Below are 19223 nucleotides of genomic sequence, written 5' to 3'. Positions count from 1 at the left end.
CATCTCAGATGCACTGCAGAAACTCACCAAGGCTCCTTCAACAACACCTTCCAAACCCACGACCACTACCATCTAGAAGGGCAAGGGCAGCAGATAGATGGGAACACCACCACCTAGAAGTTCCCCTCCAAGTCACTCACCATCCTGACTTAGAAATATATCGTCGTTCCTTAGTATCACTGGGTCGAAACCCTGGAATTTCCTTCCTAACAGCACTGTGGGTGCACCCACACCACATGGACTGCAGCAGTTCAAGAAGGCAGCTCACCACCACCTTCTCAAAGGCAACTAGGGATGGGCAATAAATGCTGGCCCAGCCATCAAAGCCCACATCCCATGAATGAATAAAAAAAATTCTACTTATCACCCTCACTATGCAAAATTGTAAACATTGTGAACAGCTAAAATTGTTTCAGTATACCTTGATAAGGCTGGCCTAAATTTTTTGTGCCTTTAATACTTCTATTGGCCTTGGTTTATATTCTAATTAAAAATGTGTGCTGTAAAGGAAGCAAGAAAGCTACGACTATATTGTGCGCATCTGTTGCATTGGCAATCATTTATGTGACATCTTCTATGAATAAACCAGGAAAATTTGTATGGTTTTAATGCAGCTTCATTCTATAGATATTTTATATTGAATTTAATCATGATTTTTAGGAGGACATTAAATACATTTGAAATAAACTAAAATAGAACTAGTATTGTTTCATAGTGTTGTAGATTATACAGCCCAGAGAGAGGCCCATCGTGGCCATCTCTTGAAAGAGCTATCCATTTAGCCCTACTCCCCTGCTCTTTCCTAGTAGTCCTGCAACATTTTTCTTTTTAAGTTTATATCCATGTTGCTTTTAGAAGTTACTGCTGCATCTGCTTGTACCAACCTTTTAGGCAGTGCATTTCACATCATAACTCAGAGCAAAAAAAAATTGCTTTGCATCTACCCCTGGCTTTTTTGGCAGTTATCATAAACCTGTATCCTCTGCTAGTGGAAATGGTTTTACCCAGTATATCAAAATGCATTAAAATTTTGACACCTCCTCAACCTTCCTGATCCATGGAGAATAATCCCAACTGCTGACCTCTCTAAATATTTAAATTGTGATAAATCTGGTGGTTGATATCAAGATTTATACCTTTGTTTATAAAGCCAAGGATTGCACCTTATTAAATAAAAACAGCTTTGTCAATTTGTTTTTCCACCTGCAAAGATTTGTGGTGTAAAATTTAGATAAATACAAAATTTTCTTTCACATATCCCTGGTTGTGGCTTCTGACTCTTATTTTGTAAGATTATGTTTAGGACAAATGATTTGTCTCTCGAACAATTCTCACTGCATTTCAGCTTTTTGTGCACAATTGAAGTACTCAATCAGCAATTTCAGCTACAGGTAGGATATGTTGCAGGCTGTCATACTGAAACAAATCACCTGCTTTAGTTTCACTCTTGACCTTTTAGACAGTTTCCCTTCCGTCCCTCCATGCCACGAGCAATTTACGTAACTGAAAGTGCAGTCAGACAAACGGCTGCCAAGTCTCCGTTATTGCTCCATTTAACTGAGTTGCAAGGATTTAACTGTCTGATCTTTTTTCCCCATCTGCCCTATCCAGAATTACTTTCTCTAAGGCAACTAAGCAATGATTATATTATTACGGTTAAATTATAAGGGACTACCACTCACCCACCCCCGCCGCCAGTCCCACTGATGTGTTGTACAGGAGTATGTAATGTTGGTGACTTGATCTGATGTCATTATTACCCTTTTTAATACTTTCCTTTTCCCATTTTTTTTTTTAAAGTGACGCTGTAAAGAAGATTGACCAATCAGAATTTGAAGGCTTCGAATATATCAATCCCCTTCTGATGTCAGCTGAGGAATGCGTCTGACGAGCTGGAATCTGCACACTGTGCCCAGTGCCTCCAACCTTGCATGTGAAAGAGCTGAAAACAATGAATGCCTTGCTTTAGTAGCAGAAGCCTTTTCTCTGTACAGCTAATGGTTTGAGAATGCTCATCCCAGCTCTAATCCAGCAGATGACCAGTGACTACTTACATATTTCTATTCCAATGTAACAATAGGCTACAGGTTAATTGCCTGAGTTCTCAACCACTGCAGCTGAGAGATTATCTTTTTTCCGCTATATTTCCTGCTGAGAGACGCTGTTAACTTGGTGGACAGGATAGTTTTTGTCAGGGAGCAAGTGCTATCTTAGCTTATCTAAGAAATGACTTGCTTGTTTTTTCATTGGGAGGTTGGGTGGAAAGTTAACTTTATTCTGTTGGTGTTATGGTAAACTCTTAAGTGCATGACTTAAAGGCTTCATTTGCTCCCCCAAGACACCTCTATCAGCCTGCGGCTGGTAGTATTGCTCAGGGAGATGGCAGCTGATGGCTTTGACAAAAATGCTTTTGCTGGTAAAACATTGCCCTTATCTACTGGAAAGGTGTGTCAAAGGTTAAGGGAAGAAAAGCATTTCAAACATTGCTTCCAACTACTCATACATTACCAGCAGGATCATGTACAAAAACTGTATTGTAGAAAAACTGACAGCATTTATCTCATTTGATTATTAGGTTTTTTTTAAGTTATCAGAAGATTTTTGGGACCACATAAATGAGAATTACAAAATAACGTGCACAAACATGCTGTGACTATACTTTTGTCTGCACTGATGTGAAAGGTGTCTTTTTTATATAAATATATATATATATAAAAGCCGGTAAAGTTTTGTTCTGCACCATATTGTGTCGATTGAGGCTTTCAGTCCTGCCAGTATAGTCCACTGGAACTAAGGAGTTATGCAGAGCAGGGAGTGATCTGCCCATATTGTCATTGTTATACTTCATACATAAATGACTAAAATGACTGTCTCCTGCTATTTGTAGTGCTGCAGCATGCCAGGAAAACAGAACAAAGTTTTCCTAGGAATTGCTCAAACGCTTGGAAATGAAAAATGCATTCATAGCCGTACTCCTCCACCTTGCCCTGGAAAAAGAAACAAGTTTCAATACATAAGTAAAATTCAATAGCTTTCACTACAATACTTTGCTGCACACCTGACACTACATGAAGTTTGTTTGTTGCTCCATGAGAGATTCAAATTTAAGTAATTTCATGTTAAAAAGCAGAAGCAAAACTCGGTAGGAATTCCTGGGTAACTAGATTCTAATGATATTCATCAACTTCACTTTTGATATTTCTCATCCTCCAGACTCTTTCTGTTTTGCAACAGCACACAAGGGTCACCCATGGTCCCATGTAAAGAAAATCGTTATTGTCGGTTTGATAAATTGCAGTTACAATTATATTTTGAAGAGACATAACCTGCTAAACTGAATGCACTATATTCTGATGATTTCTTTTACAGTTAATCGAACAGACTTTACATATTTGTCTCATTATGACTTACTTCCTGCCCCACTTTTTCCCCACCAGTATTAGTTTACTTTAGTGAATATAGTTTTGATTCTATGTTAGAATTGTGAGAAGTGTAACTTTGCCAAATTTGGGCTGCAGTTTTATCTGGTCATAAAATAAAATAAGGTTATTATGTTCCTGCCTTGTCCACACCCATTTAAACTTCAGGTTTTAGTGGTTGCATTTAATACTTGGCACAGTTAACTCAGTCCCTTACCTACCTGAAAGAGACTTTTGTGCCGCATAACCCTAAATGTGCAAAAAGAGATGACCACAGTCCTAGCGGCGTCTGTTGTTCTGCTTTAAAACAGCTGTGTGCAGTCCAGCTAAAATGAGATATTCTGTGTACGTCTTTCCCTAAAACATTCCTTGTTTAAAATAGGTGACTAAGTTAAATTTGTTTCTTTTATTACTTGAGATGCAGGAAATGTTAATGATGTTTTGGGGTTGCATTCAACAATTCCGTCCATTGTTCTGTGAGGGTAGAAAGCCAGTGCCATTACTTATGACTAAGAGGGGATGTTATTTGTTATATTCAGAGTCATCGGTTTACAGATAATGAACGGGTCAAATTCAGCTGCATTATAGGATTTTGGTGTACTTAAACTATTTCATTTTGCAATATTATCCTTTTTTTGTGATGACAAGAGTGGGCTTAATGATTGCCAGAATGTCCTGTTGCAGTGATTAATGTCAATGGTTAGAGTGCTGCTTTTCATACTTAACTCCCCATTCTGGGCATCTATCAATTTAAAGCACATAGCTGCTTATGGGGAAGTCTGAGAAATACCAATACTTTAGCATTCTGGTATAGGTCAATATGCTACACATCCCCCTTACATCTGTCACACATTTAAGACTAGTAAAGAGACCATATCTCCTTTTTTCATGGTCTGTTCTGTTTTTTGAGCACTGTAGTAACATTCACAGTATTTTCTGTATGGTTAGACAGATGAATGTAACAGTGCAGATGTTGGCTGTCATCATAACTTGCACCATTGTTGAAGTTTATTGTTGTCAAACTGAGTGCTGGGTAGTACAGAGCTGCTGGAGGAAGATGATATTTTTCCAAACTCTTGATTCCTCCCACCGCGCCCCCCCCACCCCTCATTCTTTTTCTACTCAAGACAACTACTGGGGAATGAAAACTGGGTGCCAGCAGTCCTATGATACCTTGGCAATGTGGGCATTCTTCATGTGCAGGATGGTGAATGCTGGTAGGTTATTCAATTATGAATTATGGGGAGCAGCGACTAGTCATTGCCAAAGCAAAAAAAAATCGTCCACACTTGCGCACCAAGGGAATGGGTTATGGCCTCTTTAATCTTTATTTATTCAGGTTGCTGAAATGCATGAGACTCAGCCAGGATGAATGTTGTTCATGATTCAGAAATGCTCATTGCAAAGTTTAATTTGGAAACTGCATGTCATTTCTTCTTAAAATACCAGTGAGCTAGTGATACAACTGCATGGGTATTGGGAACATGCCCAGACCTGGACTATGCAGTGAATGCACTAAGTTATTGGCCAAATTTGCAGGAGAATCTGAGTCTGTATAGTTTGAAGTAATTATTTTGGTTTTTGTAAGAGAATGTTCTTGATTATGTACAACTGCCAAGAGAGAGTGGGAGTTTGTTGGTTTTGAAAGCTTCACATACAGAATGATTCGTAAACTGAATAGTGCAGGTATAAAATGCTATGTGGCCATCCAAGTATTTACCTACTCTATAGTAATTTATCATTTTAAGTTGTTCTTGTTCCCCTATCCCTCAAATAATCTTTAGTGTACCGATTTTATTAATATAAAAAATTAGTTTGCTAACTACTGGAATGGAGGTCCTGACTTGTGTTACTGGTCATTCAAGGACATGTTTCCCTTTTAAACTGGTAATGTTTCCACTGACTGGCCTAAAGAGTCCAAGAAATCTGCTGTGGGAAAAATAAATGACCTAATGGACCACACCACTACCTAAATCCTGATATGTTGCCCATGCTCTTGTTTGGGCATATTTTCAAATAATTTTTTTAAAATAAAAGCAGAAAATTCTGGATATGCTCACCAGGTCTTGCAGCATCTGTGGAGATAAAAGTTTGCAGGTTGTTAAAGACCCAACCAGATTGGTGTTCAACAGCCCCTACTTGTATGATTTTATCTCATGTCTTAACTCCACTTTCATTCAGATCCATTTAGCATTTATAGCTTTTGGAGGGGAAAAAGAGACCCTTCTTAATATTTGCCATAGTACTAATTCATGCCCAGTTAACAGACATCATACTGGCTATGACGTTTCCCTTGGCCCCTCTTGTTTCACCAAGTTGCTGTTCATCTACAAACCAGCTCCTGATGGCAGTAGACCAATTAACTCGAGGCTTGAGGTGTTTTATAGTCGTATTGGACCCTCAACTTTGATGGTATGAACCCTGTTGCTGATTCCAATTGTCAGTGAAACTTGGAATCAGGAAATTGAGGACTTGGCAGATTAAAGCTAGGCTTTTCATTCATTTCTGTGCTTATTGGTTTTGAAAAAAGGATTAAATATTGGCTTATTTTAAATTAGAGTATTGCAAAACTAGCGTCAACCACAACTAAGTTTCTGGGACCTCTGACTGTTACATGAACCCTTTTCTCATTATTGCCCCGCTCAATTCTCTTACGTAATTTTTGCAATTTAATTTGTCTTAACTCCAATGTTTTATGGCTCTTTTGATTTATTAGGGCTCAAGCACCAAGTTTTCAGTTTAGCAAAAGTTACTTCCGTTTATTTTGTGTTTTGTAACTGTTTAGCAACAACTACTGATTGTGTTTACAGTGCTAGTGTGAAAGAATATTAGTTTAGTTTTGTACTGTCATGTGTTTATGCCGCATGAGTGCCTTTCAGGTACAATGTAGATAAATACAGTTTGTCTCCTGTTGGACCAAATAACAAGGACTGGTTCAGTTAAGTACCATAATTACGGGTATATACTGACATCAAGTTAAATGGGAATCCACCTTTTGTCAGTTCGTGAATGGTTATTGGTATTTCATTTCTTCTTACTATGCAAGGTTTCTTTCATTAGCCAATATATCTTGCCGTTCTGCATAATGGTATATTAAATTAATTCTTAATACCCAGACCCATGTGTTTCGCCCTTTACGATTGGAGTGTAACGTCTCATCTCTAAGCTTGTTTTGTGCTGAAGGAAGTCACAGTTCTCTGCTATCTGTCCAAGACAAAAATTCCATCCTGGCTTGCTTTTCCCCCTTTCGCTGATGTTTATTTTAATGCGTTAGCTTTTCTTTAGACTGGGAGTCTTCACTTTGTGGCATCACATGGGGGATTGGATTGGGATAATACAAGCTCTGACATTGTACCATTCCATTAGCGCAAGAGACCAAAATTTACAGAATCCATTTGCTCTCAAAGGTGTGATTTGCAGGTAATTTTGATGAGGGAGAAGTGAGTGTTATATCAGTTTGATTCTATTTAATTCAACACTTCATCACTGAGTTCAATGATACATTATATTGTGGTTTTATGAAATAAATAATCAATTACTGACTTCAGATACATTCACCCCCTATCAACCCATGCTCTGGTCCTACCATCCCTGTTGTTGTGGCAATTTCCTGGAAGGTGCTAAATTATTAGCTAATAATTGTGGATTAAAGGAGCAACCTGAGAAATGTTGGGGAGAGATTTCTGCTGCTCATGGCTTGTAAAAGCCATAAATATGCACACCAATGAACATGGCTAGATTTTCACCATAACCAGGGAACAATAAACATCTCCCCATGAGGTGATTTGAAAGAGCAAGAGATTCATTGAAATGTTGGTATTTATTTTAAAGTTAAGATAGTTTTCGCGAGTATAAATGTTCTCTACATTTGTGTGAGGGTTGAGGGAGCTTCTACAGCAACATCATATCCCTGATGAATCTCTGCATTCTGTGTTAGCTTGTTAACCATACTGACTGAATAATTTTGCTGAAAAACACCTCTGATCCGATTTCCATAATCGCATTCCTCTGAATGTAAAGTAATGAATTCAGCCCTTAAGACTCTGAAATCTCTGATTTCAGAAGCAGGCTCTGGGAAGAAAAGGCCCCCCCCCAAACAGTATTTGTGTGTGTTTGTCTGAGCAGAGTCTTGTATACTGGAGCACTGCAGTGGAAAGCAAACCTGGAATCTATCCAAAGAATTGCCTGAAGAATGATTCCATGGGCTAATATTAATAGCTTAGAGATAATTATGAATTGTGAGAATTAATGCTTGTCAGCGTCAGACCACTGTAAACAGATTTAGATTAGATTCCTGTTCATGGGGCTGGTGAATGAGTTTGCTCTATGCTCTGCAAAAATCACACCAGTGAGTACTGATTTGATAAGGAGTATGTCCAGAATATTGAGTTATGGTCTCTGCTTTAGTTCTAGTATATTATAAATTGAGATTGTGGCTTGTACTAATGGTGAATGAAATTGAGGGGAATGGGGATTATTACAATGCAGAACTATTTGTTTAATTATGATTATGCAATACTTCTGAATTAACACATCTTAACCAGTTTTGCCAGTTTTTATACGGTACTCATTTAAATGCTGTGGCGTAAGTGATCATGGACACAAACCTGGATCAATGAATGTAAGCAAAGTTAGGAATGAGAACAGACCACCCTGTCAAGCCCCATCTGTTCAATGCATAAACTCTTAAGGTAACTAATTGTACTTGAATTACAGAATGGGTTTACTTGGTAGATGAGCGGAGCAATATTTACTTTGAGTGGAACAGTTATTTCTTTTACCTGTTCTGAGTTTACCTTTCATTCATTTCCATTATTTTATTCTCTGCCTGTTTTTTAGGGTTAAGTAATCTGGATTTACCTTACCTATGCTACTTAATATTTTTTATATACTTTGATGCACTGAGTAACTACCATGTTGCTGCAGGAGTTTTCTGAAAGTAAAGGCAGGTTAATGCAAATGTTCAGGCTCAGACCATTCTTGATTTAATGTTTGTGCATGTGCCAAAATGCAACAAAAATAGAAAAAGAGATCATGTGTTGTGGATGTTTTTTATTTGATTTGGAGGAATAGTTACATTTTTGTTTCATGCTTTTTTTAAAAAGGGGGATATGGTTCAATGAATTCCACAAGTAAATATTAGGGGACCATAATTAGCTAATTTTATATATTTCACAATCAAGAATTGAACATCTTCATAGTGAGGTTTTTCAGTCTGGAGCATATTCAGCTGGTAAGATATGATTTCCATGTTAAACATGCCACAGTCATAGCCTGGTATGTTTTTTTTGAAAGGGGCGGTTAATGTAGTTGGGATTTGGAATCTACCTCAAGTTTGCATAGACCTTTGGTCATTTCCTGCAATCTCTCCATCTCAGTAAACAGCAGGCCATAAAGGTACAAGTTGTCTCAAACTGGCATCATTGCACTATGACTAAGACCATTAAACCTGAAGTGATGTTTCAGAAATGAATACCAGACAGAGTGTGCTGGCAGGCTATTAGATTGTGACAAGTATCACTGCTCAGTCTGATCTTTGCCCTCGCTTGATTCTACACACTACACTGTCCAGCGGGGCTCTAAGATAGTGCTCGAGATCCTAGCTGATTTTTCTCCCCCTACCCCAGCACCCCTCCCTCCCAAACCCAGGTCCCCACCCCACTGACTCCCTGGCTGAGGTAATTCACAGGCTGTAGGGAGTAAATTTGGGATGTCTCATATGGCTCAGTACTGCAAAAGAATTTAGACTGCAGGGAGATTAGTGCCTCTATCTGCAGCAGCAAGAAATAGGAACAGGAGTAAACCATATGGCTTCTCAAGCCTGCGCCACACGATTATGGCTGATTGCCTCAACCCTACTTCCATGTCCATTCCCCATATCCCTTGATTCCTTGAGAGATCAAATATCTGTCTATCTCAGCCTTGAATATATTCAGATGGAGCATTCACAGCCCTTTTTGGTAGAGAATTCAGATTCACAGCCTTTTGAAGAGATTTCTCAGTCATATCACTCTTAAATGATGACCCCTTATCCTGAGGCTGTACCCCATGTTCTAGATTCCCCAATCAGAGGAAACAACCTATAGTATCTACCCTGTCAAGGCACTTCAAAATCTTGTATTTTTCAATGAGATCATCTCTCAATTCTTCTAAACCTGAGAGAGTATAACCCCAATTTACTTGACCTCATCTTGTTTGACACAGCCTGCAATTATCTGTTTTGCCAATTGCTGTTCAACAGGAAATCATTCTTCTGATGTCGTTGTATCACGTGAATGTGTCTTCATTATACATTAACCAAATCTAATGGAAATGGGGGCTAGTTAACTCTAAGGAGAATAAAAAGGATTTTGCATCACAGGTACCCAATCCATAGTCCCCTTTAAAATGAAAGCTGATGCCTAATCTTGTCATTCTGATATTTATTGGTGTGTGTTGTGTGTGATCAGAACTTGGGGGTGAGATGGGGAATATGATCTATGACTTACCTTGACATTGTCGCTTATGAATTGTCAGATCAGTCCCCCGTTTAGTACAAGCCCACAGCCGGGGCAAGTGATTTGGCATGTGTGATATCTTTAACTAACTAGAGTTTCCCACTTCTGCGCTCGCTAGTCCATAATTTTCTAGTCATTAAATTGAATCACTGGCTGGCTAGCGCAAAAATGGAATATCTCAACCAGCACCTATAGTGCAATCTATTGTTCCAAAATGTAAATTTTGCATGGCACGTTCACAAGGTGACAAAAATACCCATATTTAAACAATAACTGATCCCTTTTGCTACCCATTACTTGTATTTGTGGATGATGTATTTTCCTTGTATACTCGTGTGGGCCTGCACTTCAGGACCAAGAACTATTGCATGGGAAACAAGGAACTAATGAGTCTGGAAATTAAATGAAAAGGACAATTGCACTTTCCATATATGTAAGTGAAGCTTTACTCTCAAGGTTAAGGGATGTCCCTGCGAAGCTACAGTCACTTAACTTGCTACTGAATCTCAAAAAAGCAATAGCGTTTTCTGAAATAATGTTTTCTATTGCACTCAGGCTGTACCAATCTTGGACTCCTCCACAAAGATCTCTCTAAGGAATCTTCAAAAAATATCCAGTAGCTGATTTTGTGACGATGATATACTTGGATTATAGTTCCCAAACTCAGTTACGAATAGCGGCTGTCAGAAATGTGCATTTCAGTAACTGCTCTTAATGGCTATAGCACCGGTGCTGACTTAAGCTGGAACTTGACCTCTCCACCTTGTTATTAACTCTGCCTTTGTTAAAACTTAATTTGGATAAGAGAGGAGTAGCGTTAATTTGGGGATGACATTTGAAGTTTTGATTTGGAAATTTGAACTCCAGGCTTGAGTAAGGAAACTTAGTTATCAGAATGTAAGTTTTCTAAGAAATTGTACTAATTTGTGACTTTACAAGGCCTCCTGTAGTCGATATATATGTACAATGAGCAATAATTTGTGTTGCTAATCAGGGTAACATACCTGGGGTTGCCAAATCAGAACGACAACTCTTTAAGCATGAACTTAAATTTTCATATTGTAACTACACTTTGGGTTTTTTGAGTCTGGGTTCTCTGTGTTGTTGTCTTCAGCTCTTAAGATAAAGCACAAGTGAACTCTTAAGTTTTGTTAAGGAAACTTATGTAAAAGAAATATTGCCACCCTCAGCTCCTGTAAATTTGGTGTTTTTATATGTTCAGTGTGTGAAGGACAGCAGAAGGGCTGTGGTCTCTGAGATTAGTTTGCAGGGAACTGTACTACTGTAAATATTTTCAATTAGATCTTCCATATTCCTTATTCTATATAGTCCTCCTGTGGACTTTGGTCTCCATCCTCGTGATTTAATTACATCAATTTGAATTTTTCTTTACGTTTGAGCATACACATGGAGCAGGTGCAACAGAGCTGAAATTAGACTTTCTAATAGTGTTGCACTTTTTAAAACACATTTTTGAGGACTTTGCTTTCACTTTGGAACTTGAACTTATTTTTTTATTTTTTTAAGTTGGGTGAATGCCACAACCCATTTGTTCTTTGTACTTTATATATTCACTGGGTTAAAAATCTTTTCAAACCTATTGCATTGACTGCTGAACTGGTGCAAAATGTGTCATAGATTGATGCATCATGCTGCGTATATTAACACTAAATGCCAAATACTGTAATTTACATTCCTGAATGTGGGAGAACATTCTGTGGGGTTTTTTAAATAAAGATTTGGGAAAGATAATTTTAAAAATGTGTCCTATTGTGCATTGAACATCAAGTGAATTATTTATCTTTTTCTGTCAGTCAATCAATAAACATAAATTCTATGGAAAGGAGAAAATCATTGCTTATGATTAGATGACTGCCTTCTGGAAAGAGAATACATGTGAATATCGGATGAGAATGGGAAAATACAAGAAACATCCTTTTGAAACTGTTTGCAGGACAGGAGGTAGTTAATTTGATGGTGCCCATATCACCTCTGCCTGTTCACCTATCCTGTAGTTTAAATAATGCAGTTTCTCCAGCACTGGAAGAATGTCCAGATACTTGACATTTGTCAGCTTGTGTATGGTCCATAATGATGGAAAGAACTTGCATTTATATAGCACCTTTCAGAACCTCAGGAAGTCCCATGGCACTTGACATCCAATGAAATACTTTTAAAGTGTTGCTGTTGCAATTAAGGAAACACTCAATTTATGCACTGCACGCTCCACAGATATCTGATCATTATAACGTTGCTGATCTTTTTTAGTGATGCTTGAAAGATAATTATTGGCCAGGACTCCAGGAACAACTCTACTACTGTTGGAAAAGACGTCATGGGATCTTTGACATCCACCTGAGAAGGGCAGCCAGGGCCTGAGTTTGATGTTTCATCCAAAAGTAGAGAAGGAATGACTAATCTAGGGTCCCTCTGTCCAGCTAATCCATTCTTGGAAGCCCAGGGAATTCAGTTATATTTGTATTTTTTTTTTACTAGATTATCCTGTTTGAGTCTGTGCATCTGAAGGTTTGGAAAGGGCTGACCCTAATTGCCAGTTAAGCCCTAAATCAGAATATTTATGTACATATACTCCCAGGTGCCTCTGCTCTTGTACCACCTCTAAAATTGTGCCATTTAGTTTGTCTTAAATTGCAACTGCCATGTGTCTGCCCACTTCACCAGTCTATTTTCTTTATTCTCTCGTGGGATGTGGGCAAGGGCAACATCTTGTTGCCTGTCCCTAATTGCCCTTGAACTGAGTGGCTTTCTAGGCTATTTTAGAGGGTAATTAAGAGTCAACCACATTGCTATGGGTCTGGAGTCGCATGTTGGCCAGGCCGGGTAAGGATAGCAAATTTCCATCTTAAAAGGACATTAGTTAACCAGATGGGGTTTTTACAACAATCGATGGTGTTTGTCATGGTCACCATTACTGAGACTAGCTTTCCATTCCAAATTTTATTAATTGAGTTAAAATTACACCACTGTTGCGGTGGGATTTGAACCCATGCCCCCAGAGCATTAGCCTTGGGTTCAGACTTTCTAGCCCAGCGACATAGAATGGACACAATCAAAAGATTAATTCTCTCATTTCTGAAATGTAGTCAGCAGTGAGGAGGACATAGGCTGGTGAAGTGGGCAAGACATGTAGCAGAGAGGTGTGAAGTGATACATTTGAAGGCAAACGAAATGCAATTTGAAATAAATAGTACAATTTGGAGGGGGCACAAGAGAGATACCCTGAGTGTATATGTGCAAAAATATTTAAAGGCAGCAGGTCAAGTTGAGAAGGCTGTTCAAAAAAAACCTGGGATCCATAGCTTTGTAAAGATAAGTATAGAGTACAAAACCAAGAAAGTTATTCAAAACCATAATAAATCCCTGCTTAAGCCCCACTGGAGTACTGTGTCCAATTTTGGGGCACCGCATTTTAGGAAAGATGCCAAGACCTTGGAGAGGATACAAAGGAGGTTACTAGCACAATAGCGGGGTTCCAGGACATCAGTTATGTGGAGAGACTAGAGAAGGTGGAGTTTTCATTACAGCAGAGGAAATAAAGGGGAGATTTCATAGAGATGTTCAAAATGATGAATGGTTTGATAGAGTACATAGGAGAAATTACTACCACTGGCAAAAAGGTCATTAACCAGAGGACATAGATTTAAGATAAAAGAACTAGAGGTGTGATGAGAATTTTATATGAACTGCAAGTTGTGACCTGGAATGCAGAAAGGGTTGGAAAAGATTAAATAACTTTCAAAAAGGAATTCGATAAATAGTTCAAAGGGACAAATTGGCAGTGCTATGGAGAAAGGACAGGGGAATGGGACAAATTGGATAGCTTTTTCAAAGGCCAGTACCAGTATGATGGATTGAATAGCCTCCTGTTTTGTATCATTCCAAACCCAAAACAAAGTTGCTTCATTCAAATGTCACCTCAGTATCTAAGGAGGATGCCATTAGTAGTAGTTCTGGTAATGTGTGCTTGGTGATAAGTTCAAAGGCTTTTTTAAAATTCAATTATGGGATGGGGGTGTCGCTGGCTAGGCCAGCATTTATTGCCCTTGAGAAGGTGCTGGTGAGCTGCTGCCTTGAATCGCTGCAGCCCATGTGGTGTAGGTACACTCACAGCGTTGTTAGGGAGGGATTTCCAGGATTTTGACCCAGTGACAGTGAAGGAACGGCGATATATTTCCAAGTCTGGATCGTGAGTGGCTTGGAGGGGAACTTCCAGGTGGTGGTGTTCCTATGTATCTGCAGCCCTTATCCTTCTAGATGATAGCGGTCATGGGTTTGGAAGGTGCTGCCTAAGGAGCCTTGGTAAGTTTCTACAGTGCATCTTGTAGATGGTACACACTGCTGTCACTATGCATCGGTGGTGGAGAGAGTGAACATTTGTGGATGTGGTGCCAATCAAGCTGGCTGTTTTGTCCTGAATGGTGTCAAGCTTCAAGAGTGTTGTTGGAGCTGCACTCCAACATGGTGGACAGACTTTGTGGGGGTCAGGAGGTGAGTTACTCACTGCAGGATTCCCAGCCTCTGACCTGCCCATGTAGCCACAGTATTTATATGGCTAGTCCAGTTCAGTTTCTGGTCAATGGTAACCCCCGGGATGTTGTTAGTGTGGGATTCAGCAATGGTAATGCCATTGAATGTCAAGAAGCGATGGTTAGATTCTCTCTTGTTGGAGAAGGTAATTGCCAGGCACTTGTGTGGCATGAATGTTACTTGCCACTTGTCAGCCCAAGCCTGGATATTGTCCAGGTCTTGCTGCATAAGGACATGGACTTCTTCAGTATTTGAGGAGTCGCGAATGATGCTGAACATTGTGCAATCATCAGCGAACATCCCCACTTCTGACCTTATGATAGAAGGAAGGTCATTGATGAAGCAGTTGAGGATGGTTGAGCCTAGGACACTACTCTGAGGAATCCCTGCAGCGATGTTCTGGAACTGAGATGATTGACCTCCAACAACCACAACCATCTTTCTTTGTGCTAGGCATGACTCCAACCAGTGGAGTTTTCCCCCTGATTCCCATTGACCCCAGTTTTGCTGAGGCCCCTTGATGCCACATTCGGTCAAATGCTGCTTTGTTGTTAAGGCCATTCACTTTTGCCTCACCCCTGGAGTTTAGCTCCTTTGTCCATGTTTGAACCAAGGCTGTAATGAGGTCAGAAGCTGGGTAACCCTTGCGGAGCCCAAACTGAGCGTCAGTGAGCAGATTATTGCTAGGCAAGTGCAACTTGATAACACTGTTGATGGCCACTTCCATCATGTTACTGATGATGGCGAGTAGAATGATGGAGCAGTAATTGACCGGGTTGGATTTGTCCTGCTTTTTGTGTATAGGACATACCTGGATAATTTCCCACACCAGTGGTGCGGCAAGTTCTGGAGCACAAGCCTTCAGTACTTTTGCAGGAATATTGTCAGGGCCCATAGCCTTTGCAGTATCTGGTGCCTTCAGCCGTTTCTTGATATCATGTGGAGTGAATCAAATTGGCTGAAGACTGGCATCTGTGATGCTGAGGACCTTCGGAGGACGCCAAAGCGGATCATTCACTCGCCACTAGAGCCACCTGTCACTTTCCAGAGTGCTTACCCTGGTCGGCCCATTATCACCTTCTGCTTTCCACTCTTAATGTCACCATTAGTACCTCCTTTAGCCAATACCACCACTATTAATCTATTAATAACCCTTTGACCTTTTGTTTATGACATCTTTTGCAATCTCTCCTTTGCATCCACCTATCGCTGGCCTTCTATCCAGCTTCATTTGTTCCACCCCCCCCCCCCTCTAAATAGTATATATTTCACCACATTTCTATCTCTCTTTAGCGAAGAGTCATATGGACTCAAAACATTAACTCTTTCTTTCTCTCCACATATGCTGTCAGACCTGCTGAGTCTATCCAGCAGTTTTTGTTTTTGTTTCAGATTTCCAGCATCTGCAGTATTTTGCCTTTATCTTGCTGTTCAAAATCTAACCCATTTAACATGGTAGTAGTGCCACACAACACAATGGAGGGTATGCTTAATGTGAAGATGGGACTTTGTCCCCACAAAGACTGAGAGGTGGTCACTGCTACCGATACTGTCATCGACAGATGCATTTGCGGCAGATAGGTTGATGAGGATGAGGTTAAATATGTTTTTCCCTCTTGTTGGTTCCCTCACCACCTGCCGCAAACCCAGTCTAGCAGCTGTGTACTTTAGGACTCGGTCAGCTCAGTCTGTGGTGGTGCTACTGAGTCACTCTTGGTGATGGACATTGAAGTCCCCCACCCAGAGTACGTTCTGTGCCCTGGCCACCGTTAATGCTTCCTTCAAGTGGTGTTCAACATGGAGGAGTACTGATTCATCAGCTGAGGGCGGTAGGGGGGTGATGGGTGCGGTATGTGATAATCAGCAGGAGGTTTCCTTGTCCATGTTTGATTTGATGCCATGAGATTTTGTTGGGGTCTGGAGTCAATGTTGAGGACCACCAGGAAGTTGGGTACTCCCCTCCTGACTGTGTGCCACTGTGTCGCCATGTCTGCTGGGTTTTTCCTGCCGGTGGGACAGGACATAGTCATGGATGTTGATGGTGGTGTCTGGGACATTGTAAAGTATGACTGCCCTTGACGTCAAGATCTACTGTTGACTCATTTCCCTATAAATTTCAATATTTAACAATTTAAATGTGCAATCTTGAGTTTTGTAGTTCTGTACTTTTTGAGTAAGTGTTCTGTTCGGACAATATTTGTCTAACAATCCAAGTGGATTACCTGGGAGGTAAGGTATAGTTCTGTGAGCATGACTATGTCAAGCTGGTTATGTTCTAATTGGAGTACTGTTGAGGAACAATTTTAACATCTGCGATTTTTCAGGATCATGACCCACAACCAACAACAGAACCAGCAAATTCTCTATGGTGCTGGTGGATGGCCTAGAACTTCAATGGACAGAGGCTGCTTACAGGTGGGATCCTTCAGGAAGTGGATTTGTATTTCATGAAACACACATGAGGCAGGCAACGGGAAATTACTTTGTGTGTTCTTTTTGAGAGTCATAATGCTCTTGCTCACTGAAATTGAAAATGGGAGGCTCCTGCGAGCAACTGAAGAGGAAAGTGCAAGACCATGCTGGGTAGAAAAATGAGCAGAGGGGCTGTCCTTGGGCAGGTTACTACTACGATGTTGAGATGCACAGCTAGTATTTTTTCAAAACCTAGATGTTACGGGTATTAGGATGTGCCTGGAAGTCATGGATATTAGGATGTACCTGGAAGATACAAGTAAACTTGATATGTTGAGCACAATGAGCTGATTGTCTTCAAATATTTGCCTGTGTCAAAAAGCACACCCTCAGTAACTGTCCCACGGAAGAGAAAGTGAAATAATGAAGGGAGGGGAAGTACTTGCTATTTCTCTTGCATCTATCTCCAGTAAGTGGTATAAAAATAAGAGCACAAGGTGCTATTTGCAATATAGCCATGGGTGTACATTTAAACATTGAGTTGCACGACCGATAACAATTAAGAAAATTGCAATTAAGAGCAAAACAAATGTTTAATGCAATAAATTTTGGTCACTATTTAAATAGTATAGACTTGGCATTCTTGAAGTTACCAGAAGTCTATTCCCCAGAAAGGAAATGTAATTTAGACTACTGCAACCTAACCAGAAAGTTCATAAAGTATAAAAGCTAAAACCACAAATGAGATACTTGGCATCACAAGCAGCACTGCTGTTCTGTGTGGGGCCAGCCCTGCAGATTTCCTCCGACAAACCATTAACAAATTTGATATGGTGTGAGACAAATAAATGAGTAACAACAGTAATCAACTCATCTGTTCCAGTAGCCAAACCCCAGTTGCTCTTGAGCACACCCAAACCCACAAGATGTCTAGAACATTCTACTGCTGAAACTAGGTAAACTTGAGTGCATGTGTCTCTAAACCCTTCAAAAGCAGCAGTCTGGTGCAAGCTGAATGGTGAAGTAGTGCCTTTGTGGACAGATTACACCCATATAATTAATGTCAGTTGAACCAAACTAGCTTATCTTGCGAGGAAGCTTGTAATGTTGGAGCAGGCAGTTGAGAAGAAATTGTGGAAGAGAGAACAGGAATCTTCAGTAACAATATATCTGAACAGCTTCCCTAGTGCTGTCACTCTTCCGCTCTATGAACTACATTGACTCCCATTCTGACAATGCCTCAATTTTAAAATTCACATCCTTGTTTTCAAATCCCTCCATGGCCTCTGGATTTCTTAGAGTCGTGAGGCCAAAAATATCAGCTAATACTCACTCCCACTCCAGTACTAAGGGAGTGCTGCACTGTTGGAGGTGCTGTCTTTTGAATGAGACATTAAACCAAAGTCCAGTCCACTCTCTCAGATTGACATGAATGACATCATGGCACTATTTAGAAGAAAAGGGGGGTTATCCTTGGTGTCCTGGTAAGTTTTTATCCCTCAATCAACATCACTGAAAAACAGATTGGTCATTATCACATTGCTGTTTGGGTGCATGCTCTGTTCAAATTGGCTGCCCTGTTTCTTACATAGCAACAATGGCTAAATTTCAAAGGTACTTAATTGGTAGTTAAGTACTTCAGGATGTGTTAAAAGGTGCTAATAAAATCAAGTCTTTATTTTCATCTCTATGATGTCCTCAAGCCCCACAATCTTCCAACTCTGCAGAGTTCCAACTCTTGCTTCTTCTGCATCTCCAATATTCATCACTATTGCCAGCTATTCCTTTAGCTGCCTAGGCTGCAAGTTTGGAAATCCCCTCCCTAAACCCTTTCCCAAGTCTGTCTATCTCTCCCTTTAAGATGGTGCCTATAACCTACCTCTTTGATCAAGCTTTTGGTTGCCCCTTAGTATCTCCTTATGTGGCTTGGTATCAAATTTTGTTTAAGTCCCTTAGGAAATTTAAAGATGTTATATAAGTGTAAATTGTTGTGTTCAGTAATTTCTTAGTGCTTTTTACTTGTGCCCAATGCAAACATCTGTTTCCATAGGCAAGTGGTCACTCTCTGTGAACTAAAACATGATCATGTACACAGAGGAGGAGGGTGGAGAGCGGTGTTGGCATGAGCAGTGGAAATAATACATCATCCTACCTCTGAGTTAACCAATAGTAGTTTGGTTGTCAAGTGTACATGGAATGATGTTGTCTCAGAAAATGTGTGAAAGACTGTGTTAGACTTCTACCCCTTATCTGATAAATAACTCGATCAAAGCGACTTGTCTTTATGCTGCAGAGAACTTTTTACTGACATTGCTAAAAAAAAACTCCCACCATCGCCTGTTCAGAT

At 40.0% G+C, this 19223-nt stretch overlaps 1 protein-coding gene across 1 annotated transcript in view; it reads left to right on the top strand.

Moving 5' to 3' along the window:
* The window catches only part of prkci (protein kinase C, iota), a 113571-nt gene extending 101804 nt beyond the window's left edge, over positions 1–11767 (top strand). The window contains exon 19 of the mRNA XM_078564342.1: positions 1801–11767. Within this exon, the coding sequence (XP_078420468.1) occupies positions 1801–1888 (88 nt within the window). The 3' untranslated portion in view covers positions 1889–11767. The remainder of the gene's footprint in view (positions 1–1800) is intronic.
* Positions 11768–19223: the final 7456 nt, after the last annotated feature.

The sequence above is a fragment of the Cetorhinus maximus genome, chromosome 19 (genome assembly GCF_964194155.1).
Source record: "Cetorhinus maximus chromosome 19, sCetMax3.hap1.1, whole genome shotgun sequence".
Lineage (NCBI taxonomy): Eukaryota > Metazoa > Chordata > Chondrichthyes > Lamniformes > Cetorhinidae > Cetorhinus > Cetorhinus maximus.
The sequence above is the reverse complement of the archived record's forward strand: the minus strand, read 5'-3'. Positions and strand labels throughout refer to the sequence as shown.